The sequence below is a fragment of the Chlorocebus sabaeus genome, chromosome 4 (genome assembly GCF_047675955.1).
Source record: "Chlorocebus sabaeus isolate Y175 chromosome 4, mChlSab1.0.hap1, whole genome shotgun sequence".
In the NCBI taxonomy this organism is placed as follows: Eukaryota; Metazoa; Chordata; class Mammalia; order Primates; family Cercopithecidae; genus Chlorocebus; species Chlorocebus sabaeus.
Genome location: NC_132907.1, coordinates 17,720,324 through 17,740,800, shown reverse-complemented (window position 1 = coordinate 17,740,800; position 20,477 = coordinate 17,720,324). Strand labels below are relative to the sequence as shown.

Sequence of the window (20,477 nt, the reverse complement as noted above, 5' to 3'; positions counted from 1 at the left end):
AAAACAGTCCAGCCTAACTATAGGAGAGTTTCACTAGAAGGAAAAAGATACAGATGGAATCTTGTATGTGGCCTCCAGTGGGGAGAACACTTTTGGTTTCCGAGGGCCATTGCTGGGCTAGGTGTACCCTTACTGCTTATGTATCTTGTAAATGCCCTAGCACCTTGGTAAGCCAAGGCAGGAGGACGGCTTGAACTCAGGGGTTCGGAACCAGCCTGGGCAACATAAGGAGACAGCCGTCGTACAAAAAAAAATCAGTTGAGCATTGTGGTGCATACCCATGGTCCCAAGCTACTCAGGATGTTGAGGTGGGAGGATTGCTTGAGCCCAGGAGGTAGATGCTGCAGTAAGCCGAGATTGCACCACTGCACTCCAGCCTGGGTGACAGAGCAAGATTCTGTCTTAAACAAACAAACAAACAAAAATTAAGAAGAAAAGAGAAAAAGGAGTACCAGTTGTGGCTGTGAGATCAACTATGGCTATGGAGGCTGTAGTTTGCCCCAATAACCTCCCTCTTTTGTTTTCCCTCAGGAAGAGAGGCCTACCAAAGACCTAGAGGAGATGCTTCCCACGTGTTTTTATGAAGTGGATCCGTGAGGCACACAAGGTAAACTGTGGCAGTTGTGGAGACGTGTCAATTAGATCCCCCTTCTAGAAAGGAGCCACCCCCGAGCTGCAAGGAGTGTGGTAAGTGGACAGTCCCCACCTGTTAGTGTCTTCAGCGTCAGCTTCAGGTTTTTATCCTGTACTTTTCTCAGGGTGGTCCCCAGTCAATGACTGAGCAAGGCCTGGCTATATCCACCCAGTGAGGAACTTCTTTTTTTTTGAGACAGAGTTTTGTTCTTATTGCCCAGGCTGGAGTGCAATGGTGTGATCTTGGCTCACTGCAACCTCCTCCTCCTGGGTTCAAGCGATTCTCCTGCCTCAGCCTCTCAAGTAGCTGGGATTACGCCTGGCTAAATTTGTATTTTTAGTAGAGATGGGTTTTATCCATGTTGGTCAGGCTGGTCTCGAACTCCTGACCTCAGGTGATCCACTCGCCTTGGCCTCCCAAAGTGCTGGGATTACAGGTATGAGCCACTGTGCCCAGCCATGAGGAACTTAATTAATCCCTGTTGGATTAGTCTGCCCGATTCTGCCTCTGCCTCTTCTCTTTCACAGGTGTTGCCTCCATACTTTTTTTTTTTTCTTTTTGAGACAGAGTCTCGCTCTGATGCCTAGGCTGGAGTGCAGTGGCACGATCTCGGCTCACTGCAACCTCCACCTCCCGGGTTCAAGTGATTCTTGTGCCTCAGCCTCCCAAGTAGTTGGGATTACGGGTGTGCACCACTATGCCTGGTTAATTTTTGTATTTTTAGTAGAGACAGGGTTTCACCATATTGGCCAGGCTGGTCTCAAACTCCTGACCTCATGTGACCGCCCACCTTAGCCTCCCAAACTGCTGGGATTGCAGGCATGAGCCACCGCGCCCAGCACCCCATACATTTTTTGCATTTCTAACTTCTCAGTGTCTGCTTCTGGGAGAATCTAACTGAGACACCAGTGGATTCGCAAATGGACCCTGGAACTGAAGTTGCTCCCTACTCCCAACCCTGGGATATGTGACCTAACTAATCTGGACTGCTGTTTTCTCCTATATAAATTAAAGATGCTTATTCCTTTCATAGTTACATTTCATGGCTATTATGAGGTAAGAAAATGCTATATAATTTGAAAATCACTATGTAAATAAACTATTATAGTTTTTATGAAAAGTACTAAAGAGTTAAAGCGTTTCCTGAATTACCTAACGATGCACAATAGTTCTAAAAACTTCAAACAGAAAATAGTTTTAAGCCGTTTGAAGGCTGGTATGGTGTATGTGGGGTTTTTCTGTAGCTTTGCTTATTCCCAGGGAGTAACTTACACACTGAGAGATCTTGCTTGGCAATCAGATACAGACCTAAATAAAGAATTGTAGAGTACTATAGTCACCTATCACGGGAATTTTGGTTTGTTTCTTTTCATTTCTAGGATAACAATTACTAAGATAGCACAAACAAGAAACACTGAAACATCTCATTCAACAAAACACAGTGGCCAGTGTATTGAGAGGAAATACTTATCACTCCTGTAACTGTGAACCAATTTTCTCTAGCAGTATTCTGATAAGATAAAATTTTATACCCATCAATATAATTTCATGTAGTTTTACTCTTAATACCACTTAACAAAATATTATAATTTTAATATACATGTATATAAAATATTTCTTATAACATTGTTTATTTACATTTATTTATATATTTATTTTTGAGATGAAGTCTCGCTCTGTCGCCCAGGCTAGAGTGAAGTGGTGCAATCTCGGTTCACTGCCACCACTGACTCCCGGGTTCAAGTGATTCTCCTGCCTCAGCCTCCCGAGTAGCTGGGATTACCTGTGCCTGCCACCACGCCTGGTTAATTTTTTGTATTTTTAGCAGAGATGGGGTTTCACCATGTTGGCCAGGCTGGTCTCGAATGGCTGACCTTTAGCTATCCACCCACCTCGGCCTCCCAAAGTGCTGGGATTACAGACGTTAGTCACCATTCCCAGCCCCCCCTAATTCAGATTTGAAATGGGTTTTCTCTTCTTTTTGCCTTTCAAAATGTGTCTCTGACTTGCATTTGAGATTTGACACAAATTCACAGTTGTAAACTTTGAAAATCTGTGGTTTCACATAACAAACTGTACAAAATGTTATAAACCTAACGGGCTCAGTGGCTCACGCCTGTAATCCCAGCAATTTGGGAGGCCGAGGCAGGAGGATCACCTGAGGTCAGGAGTTTGAGACCAGCTTGGCCAACATGAAGAAACACCAGCTCTAATAAAAATACAAAAATTAGTAGGGCTTGGTGGTGTGTGCCTGTAATCCCAGCTACTTGGGAGGCTGAGGCCGGAGAATCAGTTGAACCTGGGAGGCGGAGGTGCAGTGAGCTGACATCGTGCCACTGTGCTCCAGCCTGAGCCACAGAGTGAGACTCTGTCTCAAAAATTTTTTGGGGGGGTTGTTTATTCAAATATCAGGACAATACTGAATCAAGTGTTGAAGCTTAGAGTTTTAAGATAGATAATACTGAGCTAAGTTTGAAGCTTAGTTCAGTACTGTTCTGTCATCTGAATAAACAGCTGTTTATTACTGAACCTAACAATACAAGACTAATTCGAACGGTTTTGTGTTTAGAAATGTGAATAAATGTAAAAGAACAACTAATTCCCGTTGTGCTTTACTACAGTGCACAATATCTGTGACTTGTATACTAATCGTAAAAAGAAAGCCAATAATATAAACTGGATTATAAAGTCTACTAATTTTAAGAATGTGTTTCATCATAGTTTAGTAAGAATAGCAGAGATTGATGAGACTTTTTTTGTATATGCATTCTGGGAACTCCCATAATTGAATACAACTTCAAAAGGGCTAAAGCCCAGTGACCTCAAAACGAGGTTCACAGAAAAGTACATAATGATGAAACCTGAAGCAATAAAACACCAATGAACTGAAATGTAAACATTCTTGCTCTTAGGACATGGCATTTTCATTTTTCATTTTGTTTTGGACTGTTACTGGGTTGTCCTCAGACACCTTCCTTTCATATCTTAAACTTTGTCTTTCCAGAAAATCATCTGGAATTTTTTTTGTTTTGTTTTTTTGTTTTGGTCTCAAGGGCATTACGAGAGAACTTAACAGGCTGGGGGCGAGCCCCACAGAGTTCAGCACACCGTTCCCCGCGGCGACACGGTACTTCTGAACACAGGAGCGACTGCCCGTCGGGCTTCCTGCGGGAGAATGGAGACAAACGTACATTCGAAGGGCTCAATACCTGGAGTGCGAAACGTCTCAGTTCCTTCACCTCAGTCTCTTTTCCCGGGTTCGGAAGCAACTTATGCAGCAGGGCACACCTGCCACTCTCAACGCCCTCGGAGCCGGCAACCAGCCGACAGCGAGCTCCAGCCCGGGCGAACAGGAGGCTGCGCGGAAGGAAGGAGAGTCGGGAGCGCGGCCGCTCGCGGGCTGGCTCAGGGGACGCCAAGGGGAGGTGCCGGCGCGCGCTGGCGGGGTGCGCGCGCCGCCGCCGCCGCGTCACCAGCGTGCGGCACGTGCCCGTGTTTACGTCCCTCGTGGAGCCGCCGACGTCAGCAGTCGAATGGCAACATTGTGGCGATGCTGAGGCGCAGAGTTTAGGAGAAAGGTTCATCAGTCTGACCCGCTGCCGGCTTTCTGCGGCAGCAGCAGGAGCGGGGGCGGGGAGCTTAACCTGGGCGAGCGACCGGGGCGCACACAGCGCCCGCCTGACCCCGCGGGACCCGCGCCTCACCTCCGGAGCGCCGCAGACGCAGCTCCACGGCCTCGCGCCGGGGGCGGCGGGCGGCCGCGAGACGCTGCAGCAGCGCGGGGCTTGTAAACAGATCCGGCCGCACGTGACCATGTGAACTACCTGCTCCCGGGACGCGTATTGTCCTTCCCGCGAGCCGCGCTACAAAGGACCTCGGTGGTCGTGGCGCGGAGCGACGGGCGAACGAGCGAGGAGAGCCGGCCGGCGCACTAAGATGGCTGAAGGCGCCCGGCGAGGGTGAGCGGGGGGCGCGGCGCAGCCAGCGGGGAGTCCTCGAGCGGGCCGGGCCGGCGGCCCTTCCCCGCGTTAAGTCGGAGCCACCATGTCGTTCTCGCTGGAGGAGACGCTCGAGTCAGACTGGGTGGCTGTGCGGCCCCATGTGTTCGACGAGCGCGAGAAGCACAAATTCGTCTTTATTGTAGCCTGGAACGAGATTGAGGGCAAGTTTGCCATAACCTGCCACAACCGGACGGCCCAGAGGCAGAGGAGCGGCTCCCGGGAGCAGGCGGGGGCGCGAGGGGGCGCCGAGGCCGGCGGAGCTGCGTCCGACGGAAGCCGCGGGCCTGGCAGCCCGGCGGGCAGGGGCCGGCCCGAGGCCACTGCCTCTGCAACTCTGATTAGGAGCCCCGGGCCCCGGCGGAGCTCGGCCTGGGCGGAGGGCGGTTCTCCTCGGAGCACTGGCAGCCTTCTGGGGGACCCGCGGCTGCGAAGTCCTGGCAGCAAAGGGGCGGAGAGTCGTCTTAGGAGCCCAGTGCGGGCCAAACCCATCCCGGTTCAGAGAGCATCTGAAGCCAACGATGCGGCGGGGGCCGCTGCTGCTGCAGCAGCCAGACCGGCGCCGAAAGAGGTCCCGGTGTCCTCTGTACGTATAGTGAGCGCCTCTGGGACGGTCTCCGAGGAGATCGAGGTGCTGGAAATGGTGAAGGAGGACGAGGCGCCTCTGGCGCTCTCGGACGCGGAGCAGCCGCTGCCAGCCGCCGAGCTGGAGTCTCCGGCCGAAGAATGCAGCTGGGCCGGACTCTTCTCTTTCCAGGACCTGCGCGCCGTGCACCAGCAGCTGTGCTCGGTGAACTCGCAGTTGGAGTCGTGCCTGCCGGTGTTCCCGGAGGAACCTTCGGGCATGTGGACTGTGCTGTTTGGGGGCGCCCCCGAGATGACGGAGCAGGAAATCGACAGTCTGTGTTACCAGCTCCAGGTCTACCTGGGCCACGGCCTTGACACCTGCGGCTGGAAGATCCTCTCCCAGGTGCTCTTCACCGAGACCGACGATCCCGAGGAGTATTACGAAAGCCTCAGCGAACTGCGGCAGAAGGGCTACGAAGAAGTGCTTCAGCGGGCCAGGAAGCGCATCCAGGAGGTGAGTTGAGTGAGCCTCTAGTCTGGGCTCTACTGGTCGCTTTTGGTTTACTGGCCAAACCAAAGGCTGGAGCCTCGGTCTCGGGTGTGCGCAGGTAGGACGGTTGCTTTTCTGGTCAAGTGGAAACCAAGAGGGGTTGCTGATCTACCTTCCCCTTCATCACTCTCGGTGGCTGCTTAATTGACTCTCTGAAGGACCTTAGTCTTTATTTCCTCCCCCATTTATCAAATGCGCTCTGTGTACTACTCAGTACTGGTAATGCGCAATTAAAGCCACTCAGAAAAGTGTTCTGTAAGCATAGGCTACATGAGCATTTTTCTACCCCTAAAGCTCTCCCAGCAATAACTGCCCAGATATCAACTCTTCTTTGTCCGTGTCACCTTTATTTAAAATAGTTTGTCTTACCTAGCGAAGTTGATCTTCTGTTTTGATTCTTCTTTATGCAGTGTGGCAACCGACGCAAATTTTAAATTCATTTTTAAACAGGTGACCTGTCCAAGTGGAAAAGCACCTACTGACTATTGGATGCAAATTTATTTTTAAAAGATTTTTTAGAAGTGTTTTGTTTTGTTTCTTCTTTTTTGGACTACCTCAGATCTTTACAGATGGCTCAGGTTTCACTCCTGTTTTAGGGAGAAATAAAGGCTCTGGGCAGAAATGTTCGTTGTATTTTTGTACTTACTGTAGAAGTACAAAAGCTTTTTCAAACTAATCCTTAAAGTAACAAAAAATAATGGAAAAAAGGGTCTGAATGGATATACATATGGGGCTCTAGAATGTGTAAGGAATGTGTAATTCATGCCTGCTCACTGGCTTCTGCTGGAGGAACGTCACTAAAAAAAGTCTTTTAAAATATACTTAGTTTTCCCTAATGGGTACTACACGTAGTTTCTCAAAGCAAGTTACTATTTTTACTATTAATGCAATTGAGATTGGTGGAGAAATGCACCACCCCCCACCTTTTTTTTTTTTTTTTTTTTGGAGAGTTTCGCTCTGTCTCCCAGGCTGGAGTGCAGTGGCACGATCTCGGCTCACTGCAGCCTCCGCCTCCTCCCGGGTTCAAGCGATTCTCCTGCCTCAGACTCCTCAGTAGCTGGGACTACAGGTGCGCACCACACGTTAGCCCGGCTCCTTTTTTTTTTCAGTAGAGATGGGGTTTCACCATCTTGGCCAGAATGGTCTTTATCTCCTGCTCGTGATCCGCCTGCCTTGGTCTCCCAAAGTGCTGGGATTACAGGCGTAAGCCACTGTGCCCGGCCTGAAATGCCCCTTTTTATGGTGTTTATATTCCTGAGATTGTGTTGTTATCTGCCTATGTATATATAATACTTGAACCCTGTTAGACTAGGGAGCTAGAGCGTCCTGTTTTTTTAGTAGAATATGAGATCTTTTTCTTTATTAGACTTGAGTATGTAAGAAATGTTTGTTTCTCGCTTATACAATAGTACTCTCTTACAACTTCCTGAATCCAGTTTTTCAGTCCTACCTGTTGGTTTACTCTATAACATGATCCTAGAGTTCCAGGTATCTGTTTTTATTTTCCTTTTTTATCACCTCACTTCGGGAGTCTGTTCTACGTTAAATTCTTTTGAAGGAAGTGACAAATCTTAAGTGACCACATATATTCTCAGAAGTGTTTGGTTAATATTGACCTGTATTTCTCTTAAACTGCAAGAACCAAGTTAGTGCTTCTTTCTTTTATTAGATTTACAGATATATTTTTAAAACTATATATTCTTTAAAAGTCCTATAATGAGTGGGCCTGTCTGGTTTTAACTTTTTGGATACTCAGAAAAAGCGACTGTCAGGCCGGAAGCGGTGGCTCACGCTTGTAATCCTAGAACTTTGGGAGGCCCGAGGCAGGCGGATCACGAGTTCAGGAGATGGAAACCATCCTAGCTAACACGGTGAAATCCCGTCTGTACTAAAAATACAAAAAAAAAATTAGCCGGGTGTGGTGGCGGGCGCCTGTAGTCCCAGCTGCTGGGGAGACTGAGGCAGGAGAATTGCGGGAACCGGGAGGCGGAGCTTGCAGTGAGAGGAGATCCTGCCAGTGCACTCGAGCCTGGGCAACAGAGCGAGACTCTGACTCAAAAAAAAAAAAAAAGAAAAAGAAAAAGCGACTGTCTCTGGTTTTTTAATTCAAATGGGTCAAAAATAAGCTCTCAAAATATATAATTTTCTAGAACTCTTTAAAAAGGGGATTACATTAAAAAAAAAAAATCTGTTCCTAATTAAGGTTCTCTTGACCATAATGATTTGTTTTCTTTAACAGAAAATTATACTTTTTTTTTTTTCTGAGACGGGATCTCGCTCTGTCACCCAGGCTGGAGTGCAGTGGTGTGATCTTGGCTCGCTGCAACCTTTGCCTCCCAGGTTCCACTGATTCTCCTGCCTCAGCCTCCTGAGTAGCTGGAATTATAGGCGTGTGCCACCGTGCCTGGCTAATTTTGTATTTTTAGTAGAGACGGGTTTTTACCATGTTGGCCAGGCTGGTCTCGAACTCCTGACCCCATGATCCGCCTGCCTTGGCCTCCCAAAGTGCTGGAATTACAGGTGTGAGACACTGCCTCTCGAAACAGAGTTTCACACTGTTGTCCAGGCTGGACTGTACTGGTGTAATCTCAGCTCATTGCAGCGTCCACCTCTGGTGTTCAAGCATTTCTCCTTGCTCAGCCTCCCAAGTAGCTATGATTACAGGTGCCGGCCACCATGCCTGGCTAATTTTTGTATTCTTGTAGAGACAGGATTTCCCAATGTTGGCCAGGCTGGTTTTGAACTCCTGACCTCAGGTGATCTTGCCTGCCTCGGCCTCCCAAAGTGCTAGGATTACAGGCGTGAACCGCTGTACCCGGCAACTTCAATATTTGAAAAATAGCTATCAAGGACAACAAATAGGTTTGGTAATAATGCCTACCCTGACTTCTACTGGAAGATTGTGTTCTTAGATTATGTTGGGGGGAAAGGAGGGAAGTGTGGTGTGATTGGTTGGTGATGTCTGCCATGGACATGATAATGAAAGTGTGTAGGATGCTAGCCATGTATTTGTCTTTAGCTAATTAAATTTAACTGCTTTCTTAAGAGTTTGCAGTAACATTTTTTAAGGTAACATTTTTATAGAAGTTGTGTCATGTTTGTTTTATTCTATTGACTTAGTTTGTGGAATTCGCTATAGCTTTTCAAGCTAGATTTATCTAATAAATCAAATACATTCTTGAGGATATGTTACTTAGAATACTTAGTCCTTTGGTCACTTGGAATACTTAGTCCTTTTCCTTCTTTAATTTCTATGAATCTATTTTTTGGTCTTTTTTCCTACAGTATTCCTTTCCTTGTCCATTTAAAGGTTTCGACTTAAAACCACCTGTTTTTGTTCAAAATGGTTAGTAAATTGTTGAAAGGTTTGTTTGTTTTTAATAGAACACACTGTACAACTAGATTGTAAACTTTTCAAGGTCCTTGGCTTTGACAATACCTTGGAACTCTCCTCTTTGCCACCCCTAGTTCAGGACCACACATCTTGTGAGCATTCTTAATTAGTGGATAAAGGAAACTAGAGAAGTTTTTAAAATTAATTTATTTTTACTATTGCAAGAATTTAAAGGACTTAGAAGATGTGTCCTTTTAATGTGAAGTTGTAAGTAAGATTTTTATAAATTGATAGGTGTAAATTTCTCCAAGGACAGTGTTTTTAAAACAAGGAGAAATTTTTTTTTTAATGTACCCAATAGTTCTTGAAAGGAAAATCTCTTAAAACGTAAATAAATTCCTCAATAAGAGGTTTTTACCTGGGAATGGTGAATTCCCTGTAAGAGGGGCTATGGATGGGTTTTAATGGGGTGTCCGGCCGAGTTTTATATGTGTGGGCATGTGTGCATTTTAGAGAGAAAGGCAATAATGTCAGTCACAGGAATGTTTTGGTTTCACACTGCATTTAGAAGTTATGTTTATATTGTAATGTACAGTATACTTAGGGGCTAAATCCAAATGAAAGGTGAAATTTGTTACTGCTGTGTTTGACTTCGGACTTTTACAAGAGTTTACTCTTGGAAGCACTATTTATACAGTAGGCACTGAATCAGTCCTTAAATGAATGCAGGTGCCACCAAGACCTCTATGAACAGTTTTCAGCAGTAGCCTTGGTTGTTGGTCAGAGCTGAGGTTTGTATTAGTGTGTGTGCGTTGGTGGTCCATACTGCAGCTTAGGTTTGACCTGGATTTTATAAATAATGGTTTCTGTGTAAGGACAGCTATTCTCGAGATAATTAACTGTGGTGCTTTAGATAGTAAACCTTAATTATGACGGTAGGGTTGATTAAGATCTAATCATCAGTGTTCATTTTGGAATTTATTATGTTTATAAGGATGTGCTCAATTCTAACTTCTCTTCAGTTGAAACCACGGTTTGGAAGTAGCATGTGTTTTCAAAATTATCCGTGTAAGCCACGTAATAAATAGCCTATTGAGTGTTTGGAGTCAGAAAGACCTAGGTTGAAAATAGGACTCACCACTTCTGATGACCTGCTTAGTTATTTAACCTCTTTTAAAAAGGAAAGTGGGGGAAATAAAGGATGTCTTAAGATTTGAATAAGACAGTATGAGAAAGGGCCTAACAAAGTGCCTGGCACTTACAAAAGAGGCTTCCAGGAAGTGTTATTTTCAAACCTTTTTTCATGTAACAAGGATTATCCAGTTTTCCATTCAGCCCTTTTTGTGGGGATTGTAACTAATATTTATTGGCACTGTTTAGGTATTGGGCTCTTTACATTAGCTATCTGCTTCCATTCTCTTCACTATCTGTTGAGGTCAGTGGGTGTTTTATACCTGTTTTACTGAAGCAGAAATTGAGACTTAAAGAGATCCTGTGGACTTCACCAAGGCTAAACTAAGCTGAGTAACCAACCTCCAATGAAAGCCTAGATTTGTCTTAATCCAAATATGTGCCTTTTCTGCCATGCCTATGGCCTGTTGGGGTTCTTGATCCAAAGGACTATATTCCTTCCTTAAAGAGAAAGGATGTCAGTCTCTACTCTTGAGAATTGGGGAGTGGTATTATCTTAAAATGCAGTGAGTTCAATAATTTTTTTTTTTTAAAGACAGTGTCTCGCTCTGTTGCCCAGGCTGGAGTACAATGGCACAATCTCAGCTCACTGCAACCTCCGCCTCCCAAGTTCAAGCAATTCTTTTGCTTCAGCCTCCCAAGTAGCTGGGATTACACGTGCATGCCACCACTCAATAATTACTTTTGAATTAGGATAACCCATTTCAAGTTAATTATGACAAGCATGAGGTAGGGCAGTCTGAATGTTGTGTTTTAGAGAAAGGGGTTGCCTGGTGGTGCAATGATAGGTTTATGGTAGAGAAGAGTGCCCAGTCATGTGCAGGTTTTTGTTTGTTTTGTTTTTATATCTTAATGGCTAAGCTGAAAAACAGCTCCTGACTTCTGAGGTTATTTAACTGAAGGGGCAAGGAGCTCTAGGAGGAGGTTTTGTTTAACAGGTGTCCTCCCAAGGATACCTTTGGGTCCTTAGAAAATAACTTCAAATTTTCCTGAAAACCTAAGATTAGTTATAAAACTCAAGCCCTGGCCGGGCGCGGTGGCTCAAGCCTGTAATCCCAGCACTTTGGGAGGCCGAGACGGGCGGATCACGAGGTCAGGAGATCGAGACCATCCTGGCTAACACAGTGAAACCCCGTCTCTACTAAAAAATACAAAAAACTAGCCATGCGAGGTGGCGGCGCCTGTAGTCCCAGCTACTCGGGAGGCTGAGGCGGGAGAATGGCGCAAACCCGGGAGGCGGAGCTTGCAGTGAGCTGAGATCCGGCCACTGCACTCCAGCCTGGGTGACAGAGCCAGACTCCCTCTCAAAAAAAAAAAAAAAAAACTCAAGCCCTGCTGAAACCCCAATTATATACGTTAGAGAAATGACAGTACTTTAGGAGTCTTGGGACGCCACCTGTCTTTCACTGGGCCAGCAAGCTATGACCCATGATTACATATAAATAAATGGTGGGAGCAGGCTGCTGTTTGTAGGGAAGGATATAATATGATTGCAATGGAGAGAGCTGTTCTGTCTGGCAGTTCTTGACTGCATTGACTGGAAGTATTGGAAAATAGGATATTACATGTTGAGGACGTATGGGAGCTGTAGACTTTTAGGACAGAGGATATGTCAACATTGTAGCTTGATGCCTTGTCTAACCATGTTATACTCCCATGAAAATATTGCAGACTGTTCTTTTACTGTAAAATACAGTTAAAGAATAATGAAACTAACTGAATTTGTGGGATTCTTAAAGCATTGATGAAAGACTTGAAAGTTGGAAGCATTTACAATATTTTGATGCTAATCATTTTCTTCAATCCTGTACCCATATGTACTTTTAGACAGTTTTTTGCATCACTGAAAAAGATATAAGTATAGAAAAATGAATATATCCTAGGTTAGGGCTTCTATGAAACAAAAACATGGAGCCTGGTAGTAGGATGTCAGCCTTCTTGGTAATTAATTTGTGTGACGGTTTCTCTGCTTGCCAGTTAACGTCACAAGATGCCCAGTCCACCAGATATTTCTTTCTTTTTTCTCTTTCTTTCTTTCTTTTTTTTTTTTTTTTTTTTGAGACAGTCTTGCTTTGTCACCCAGGCTGGAGTACAGTGGTATGATCTCGGCTCACTGCAGCTTCCACTGCCCGGCTTCCAGCGATTCTCCTGCCTCAGCCTCCCAAGTAACTGGTACTACAGGCATGTGCCACCACACCTGGCTAACTTTTGTATTTTTAGTAGAGATGGGCCACCATGTTGGCCAGGCTGGTCTCAAACTCCTGACCTCAGGTGATCCACCTGCCTTGGCCTCCCACGGTGCTGGGATTACAAGCCTGAGCCACCACGCCTGGCCCAGATATTTCATAGACATGAAGTCTGGGGATGTTTCCTCCTCGCTAAAATGAGGTTAACTTAGACAACACTTCAGTAATGTTATTATAAGGGAGTGTGTATGTGTGTCTGAGAGAGATGGGAAGAGAAGGGAGAAGATGGGTGGGAAAATTGTTTTATCAAACATAGCAGCTGCTGTATTTGAATTAGCCATCTTATCTTTGCAGATTCTCACATGTAATTTTAATCGATCTGTTAACCTTCTCCATTGCTGCTTTATTTGACCTTTCATTAACTGTAAAATATTTTTGACAGTAGGTCTTGAAAGCACAAGATGAGCCCTCTGTTGCTCCATTGATGGTTAAATGTATTTGCACCTACTTTTTTTTTTTTTTTTTGTAACGAGAAGTTTCCTGTGGCTCTTTTCACTCTCTAAAAGGCCAGGACCTGCTTCCTCTGAATCTGCCTGATTGACTCAGTTGTGGTAGGAGAATATTAAGTTCTAAGGGTAAGAGACATAGGCACTGAAGGCTAAGTAATAGTTCTTGTAACTACTTATGGTTTTTTTTGGTAGAGATGGTGAAGTTCACTTGGTTTTTCAGGCTTCTTGTAGGGGACTTGATAATGCCAAATAGCCTTAACATAGCATATCTAAGTTATTAAACTGCATAGGGGCAGAGAAGAACTTATTCAGCAAAAGGCCAGAAGATTTTCAGTTGTTTTCCTAAATGTGGGGGATTGTCCTTGAATTTTAAATTAAATATACTTACAATTCTATGTAGTAGACTCTTTTTCAGACTGTAGCGAAGGTTCTATAAAATGGGCTGTGAAATAAAAATAGGGCTGATGGGTTAGACATTTCACAGAGGAGAATTTTTAAGGATAAATGTATGAAGTAAGTTTAATGATTTGGGGTTTTATTTGTAACTTTCAGATTTGACGGCAGTGGCTAGGGTCTTAGTTTACTCAACAAATAGTAATATAGGCACTGGGAAAATGCAGTGATGAACACTTTCTTTGGGAAGAAATTTAAAATAAAATTGGTCATGAAGTCATTCTGGTGCTTGGAATTAGTTGAGGCAGGGTGCTTTTTCAGAAGCATCCCACTACACTGTCTTTAGGTGCTTTGTGGAAGAAAAAAATAAATGGATATGGCTCAGGAAAAATCTGTATTTTTGTCCTGATTGTGATACAAGTTGCTTGACCTTAGGCTGTTAACTGGCCTTTTTGGGCCTTAGTTTTTTGTTTGTAAAGTGAGGTAAGGATAGCCTCTTTTTAAAGGACCCACAGTAGTTGATAGGCACACTGTGGCAAGGGTTGGGACCTGAGAAACTTGGTTTTTTTATTTTTTTGAGACTAGGCCCCGCTCTGTCGCTCAGGCTGGAGTGCAGTGGCGTGATTTTGGCTCACTGCAACCTCTGCCTCCCAGGTTCAAATGATTCTTCCTCCTCAGTCTCCTGAGTAGCTGGGATTACAGGCGTCTGCCACCATACCCAGCTAATTTTTTTTTTTTTTTTTGAGACGGAGTCTCACTCTGTGGCCCAGACTGGAGTGCAGTGGCACAGTCTCGGCTCACTGCAAGCTCCACCTCCCGGGTTCATGCGATTCTCCGGCCTCAGCCTTGCAAGTTGCTGGGACTATAGGTGCCTGCCACCACGCCTGGCTAATTTTTTGTATTTTTAGTAGAGACGGGGTTTCACCGTGTTAGCCAGGATGGTCTCAATCTCCTGACCTCGTGATCCGCCCTCCTCGACCTCCCAAAGTGCTGAGATTACAGGTGTGAGCCACCGCGCCCGGCCTAATTTTTGTATTTTTAGTAGAGACGAGTTTTCACTATGTTGACCAGGCTGGTCTCGAACTCCTAAACTCAGGTATCTGCCTGCCTCGGCCTCCCAAAGTTCTGGGATTACAGGTGTGAGCCACTGCGCCCGCCCTGTATCCAGGTTGAGATCTCCCTGCAGTAAGATGACTGTTGAAATCACAGCACTTTTAATATTGCTTTTGAGAAAGCCTAAATTCACTCTGAAGTACAGAGGGCATTTGAATATGGCCATAGTGTTTCTTCTTGTGTGTGTTTGTCCTTACATCATTCATTACCTATGCTTCAAATTTTCTGTTCTTTTTTCACTTCTCCCTGTGGTTTTTAGTATTAAAACTGCTTTTCCGATCACTTTTTGATAACTGAAACTTATACTTGCAAAATGAATGCTTACTTATTAAAATTATTTCTTTAAGCCTATCTTTCTCCTTGCTGTCCTATCTAGATGAGTTTCTATCCACACCAATGGGGCCATAACTGGAGTGTGTATAAGGATGTATATAAGAAGTTTTAAATAGCAGCAATAGTTAGTTAACCTTTATTGAATGCTTACTGTGGGCCAAGCACTTTACGGAGATCTTTGTGTACATTATCTCAGGTGACACATAGATAGACAGTAAGAGGTAGGATGCAAGTGAGGTTGAGACCTGACTTCTCCATGTTAATAGCTGTGATTTTGGGCAAGTTACCTGATGCAGTGCCTTAGCTGCTTCATCTGTAGAGAGATTAATACTGCTGCCTCATAGAGGGATTTAAAAATAGGTATGTTGGCCCAGCACAGTATCTCACGCCTGTAATCCCAGCACTTTGGGAGGCCTAGGCAGGAGGCTGCAGTGAGCCATGATTGTGCCTCACTTCTACTTTCCACTAGCTTAACTCTTGGTAGTAACTGAGCTTTCTGCCCGTGGTTCCTCATCTCTAAAATGGCGTAACTATATACCTACATCATAAGATTGTTAGGAAGAACGAAAATATATGTGAAGTGCCTAGAATGGTATCTGATATAGAAACCGTCATAAATGTCAGCTGCTATTGTGATACTTTTTCATCTACTTTTTCCTGAAGCAACTCATACTGATGCTGGGTTCCTCCTAAACCCAAACTTGTTTGTACTAAAAACCATGTTTGTAATGGAAGCTGGTGCTGTACAGGTAAAATATTTCCAAGCCGAAACAACGTCAAAACAACAAGAAAAATGTGACAGGTTGATCTTCAGCCTCCTGTACCTTCCATAGGAATTCCTAGTACATGCTTTCCCAAGTCCCTTGTTGCTGCTTCGTGTACACATTATTATTTTCGTTGACATCACAGGACAGGTGGTCCTTTTGATACAGTCAGTTAAAACGGTGATTCTAGTATTTTTTTTTGTCAGTTTTATTGATAGCTCTTCCCCATTTTTTTCTGTATTCCCCTTCACTTTGTTTGTAAGCGTTCCAGACAATCCTGATCACAATTGATTTGCAAATATTCTAGTTGAAATAACCATTAAAGAAATGGTAAGCATTAACCTCTGGAAACATTAAAAATACCTTTAAATCTCCTTCAACAATTGTTTATTTAATAAATAGATCTTGGCTGGGTGTGGTGGCTCACGCCTGTAATCCCAGCACTTTGGGAGGCCGAGGTGGACGGATCATGAGGTCAGGAGATCGAGACCATCCTGGTTAACGCTGTGAAACCTTGTCTCTACTAAAAATATAAAAAATTAGCTGGGCATGGTGGCGGGCGCCTGTAGTTCCAGCTACTCGGGAGGCTGAGGCAGGAGAATCGCGTGAACCTGGGAGGCGGAGTTTTCAGTGAGCCGAGATTGTGCCACTGCACTCCAGCCTGGGTGACAGCGAGACTCCATCTCAAAAAAATAAATACGTAAATAAATAGATCTTGTGTTAGGTATTTTTAAATTTTTAATTTTTTTTCTTTTTTTTTTTTTTTTTTGGCCTTTGAAGTAAGGGCTGTCCAGGTGCTTTTAACAGCCCATTACACTTCACTACAAATTTTACCCAACTGTTAATTATTTCCAATTATACCTACTTTTTTTTTTTAATATTGGCATTTCTGATTAGTAGTTTCATACTTACTCTAGCAAGATGTTGTATTTTAATATCTTTCATTGCACTTTTACATGTTTACCATGGTTTGGGGTAGCTTTGCAAAGTCTAACCATAACTTAAAATATTGTCTATGGGAAAAAATAAAGTTAAGTGTGCCTTTAGGGTACAATATATTTAATAATTGAGAACTGCCTATATATAATTCTTCACTTTTATTTCATTAGTGTGATTTCCAAAGGATCCAGATTGGTATTTCTTAAGAAGAGTGTGTAGGTATTTCTATATGCTGATTTTTTTTTTTTAACAAGTCAATTTATTTGACTGTGGAGGGTGAGGAGGAAGATTGGAAAAGTCAGTTTATTTGAAAATGCACATTCCTGTTTGGTTGGAAAGGAAGGGAAAATGAATGTGATTTAAGATAGCTGAGCATATTTATAGTTATTTCTTTATTGTAAATATATTTTATTATACTTTGAGACAGAATATCCCTCCATCACCCAGGCTGGAGTGCAGTGGCACAATTATGGCTCATTGCAACCTCAACCTCCTAGGCTCTAGTGATCCTCCCATCTCAGCCTCCTGAGTTACTGGGACTACAGCCATGTACCACCATGCCCAGCCAATTTTTAACTTAATTTTGGGGGGGACATAGTAGGTATATATATTTATGGAGTACATAAGATGTTTTGATACAGACATGTAATGTATAGTAATCAAATCATGAAACATAGGGAATCCATCCCCTCAAGCATTTGTCCTTTGTTTTACAACAATCCAATTACACCATTAAATTATTATTGACAGTTGTCACCCTGTTGTGCTATCAAATACTAGGTCTCATTCATTCTATTTTTTTTTAACCCATTAACCGCCCTTACCTCCCCTCAACTTCATTCCTACCCTTCCCACACTCTGGTAACCATCATTCTACTCTCTCTTTCCATGAGTTCAATTGTTGTGATTTTTATTTTTGTATTTTTATTTTTATTTATTTTTTTGAGACAGAGTTTCGCTCTTGTTGCCCAAGCTGGAGTGCAGTGGCAAGATCTCAGCTCACTGTAACCTCTGGCTCCCGGATTCAAGCGATTCTCCTGCCTCAGCCTCCCGAGTAGCTGGGATTACAGGCATGCGCCACCTCGCCCAGCTACTTTTTGTGTTTTTAGTAGAGACAGGGTTTCTCCATGTTGGTCAGGCTGGTCTTGAACTCCCGTCCTCAGGTGATCCACCTGCCTTGGCCTCCCAAAGTGCTGGGAATACAGGTGTGAGCCACTGTGCCGGTCTTTTTTTTTTTATTTTTTGAGACAGAGTCTCACTCTTGCCCAGGCTGGAGTGCAGTGGTGCAATCTTGGCTCTCTGCAACCTCCATCCACCTCCTGGGTTGCGATTCTTGTGCCTCAGCCTCCTGGGTAGCTGGGACTGCAGGCATGTACCACTGCACCCAGCTAATTTTTGTATTTTTGGTAGAGATGAAATTTCACCATGTTGGTCAGGCTGGTCTTCAACTCCTGATCTTGGGTGATCCACCCACCTCGGCCTCCCAAAGTGCTAGAATTACAGGCTTGAGCCACTGCGCCCAGCCTGGATATAAGCCATTTTAATTGGGAGTAAGATGATGTCCCATTGTACTTTTGACTTGCATTTCTCTGATTAATGATGTTGAGTACCTTTTCAAATGACTGTTTGACATTTGTGTGTCTTTTGAGAAATACTTATTCAAATCTTTGCCCATTTTTCAATCAAATTATTAAGTTTTTTTCCTAAAGAATCATTTGGGCTCCTATTTTTTGTTTTTTGTTTTTTGAGACAGAGTCTCACTCTGCCACCCAGGCTGGAGTGCGGTGGTACGATCTTGGCTCACTGCAACCTCAACCTCCTAGGCTCGAGCAGTCCTTCTGCCTTCCCTCCCAAGCAACTGGGATTATAGGCATGTACCACCACACTCAGCTAATTTTTTATTTTTAGTAGAGATGAGGTTTCACTATGTTGACCGGGTTGGTTTTGAACTCCTGAGCTCAAAATCCTCCCACCTCGGCCTCCTAGAGTATTGTATTACAGGTGTGAGCCACTGCACCCCACCTTTAATGTATTGTTGAATTTCGCCTGCTAGTTTTTTGTTGAGTATTTTTGCATCCATATATATATATATATATTTTTTTTTTTTTTTTTTTTTTTTTTTTTTTGAGACGGAGTCTTGCTCTGCTGCCCAGGCTGGAGTGCAGTGGCGCAATCTCGGCTCACTGCAAGCTCTGCCTCACGGGTTCACGCCATTCTCCTGCCTCAGCCTCCTGAGTAGCTGGGACTACAGGCATGCGCCACCACACCCGGCTAATTTTTTTTGTATTTTTAGTAGAGACAGGGTTTCACCGTATTAGCCAGGATGGTCTTGATCTCCTGACCTCGTGATCTACCCGCCTCGGCCTCCCAAAGTGCTGGGATTACAGGCGTGAGCCGTTGCGCCCAGCCTGCATCCATATTTATCAGAGATATTGGTCCTATAGCTTTCTTTCTTTGATGTGTCTTTGATTTTGGTACCAGTGTAATACTGACTTTGTAGAGTAAATTTGGAAGTATTCCTTCTCCTCTATTCAGGATAGTTTGAGTAGGATTGGTGTTTGTTCTTCTTTAAATGTTTGGTGGAATTCAGCAGTGAACGCCGTCAGGACCCGGGCTTTTCTTTACTGGCAGGCTTTTTATTACGGCTTCAATCTCATTACTTGTTATTGGTGAGCTTAACATTTGGATTTCTTCATTGTTCAATCTTGGTAGGTAGTATGTTGTGTGTAGGAATTTGTCCATTTCTTCTAGACCAATTTATTGGTACATAGTTGCTCATATAAGCCACTAATGATCCTTTGAATTTCTGCAGGATCAGTTGTATTCTCTCCTTTTTCATCTCTAATTTTATTTGGATATTCTCTATTTTTAGTCTGGCTAAAGGTTCATCAATTTTAACTTTTCAAAAAACCAACATTTTGTTTCCTTGATCTTTTTATTTTCTTCATTTTATTTTCATTTATTTTTGCTCTGATCTTTAATATTTTCTTCTAATAATTTGAATTTGGGGTTTTGTTTGCTCTTGCTTTTCTAGTTCCTTTTTTTTTTTTTGAGACAGAGTTTCGCTCTTGTTGCCTAGGCTGGAGTGCAATGGCACAATCTTGGCTCACCTCAACCTCCTCCTCCTGGGTTCAAGTGATTCTCCTACCTCAGCCTCTCAAGTAGCTGGGATTATAGGCACGCGCCCCGACACCCGGCTGATTTTGTATTTTTAGTAGGGACGGGGTTTCTCCATGTTGGTCAGGCAAGTCTTGAACTCCCAACTTCAGGTGATCCACCAGCCTTGGCCTCCCAAAGTGCTGGGATTACAGGCGTAAGCCACCGCGCCTGGCTTCTAGTTCCTTAAGATGCATCATTAGGTTGTTTATTTGGAGTTGTTGTTGTTCTTTTTTTCTTTTGAGGCAGTCTCACTCTGTTGCCCGTGCTGGAGTGCAGTGGCACAATCTTGGCTCACTGCAGCCTCCACCTCCTGGGTTCAAGCGATTGTCCTGCCTCAGCCTCCTTAGTACCTAGAATCACAGGCACGCACCACCACACCCGGCTGATTTTTTGTATTTTTGGTAGAGATGGGGTTTCACCATATTGGCCAGGCTGGTCTCAAACTCCTGACCTCAAATGATCCACCTGCCTCAGCCTCCCAAAGTTCTGGGATTATAGGCATGAGCCACCATGCCCAGCCTTTTCTTCTTTTTGGTATAGGCACTTTTAGCTATAAGTTTCCCTCTTAGTACTGCTTTTGCTGTATCCCATAGGTTTTGGTATGTTGTGTTTCCATTATGATTTGTTTTAAGAAATTTTTCAGTTTCCTTCTTAATTTCTTCATTGACCCACTGGTCATTCGAGCGCATATTGTTTAATTTGCATGTATTTGTATAGTTTCCATAATTCCTCTTGTCAGTGATTTCTAGAGTATCCCATTTTGGTCAGAGAAAATGCTTGATATTCAGGGTTTTTTTTGTTTTTTGT

At 43.9% G+C, this 20,477-nt stretch overlaps 2 protein-coding genes across 2 annotated transcripts in view; one reads left to right on the top strand and one right to left on the bottom strand.

Annotated features, from left to right (window-relative positions):
• Positions 1-4,449, bottom strand: part of LOC119618313 (uncharacterized) — a 115,885-nt gene extending 111,436 nt beyond the window's left edge. The window contains exon 1 of the mRNA XM_073014922.1: positions 3,844-4,449. Coding sequence (XP_072871023.1) covers positions 3,844-4,449 — 606 coding nt within the window. The remainder of the gene's footprint in view (positions 1-3,843) is intronic.
• The window catches only part of JMY (junction mediating and regulatory protein, p53 cofactor), an 88,272-nt gene continuing 71,934 nt past the window's right edge, over positions 4,140-20,477 (top strand). Inside the window, exon 1 of the mRNA XM_073014660.1 lies at positions 4,140-5,713. Coding sequence (XP_072870761.1) covers positions 4,679-5,713 — 1,035 coding nt within the window. The 5' untranslated portion in view covers positions 4,140-4,678. The remainder of the gene's footprint in view (positions 5,714-20,477) is intronic.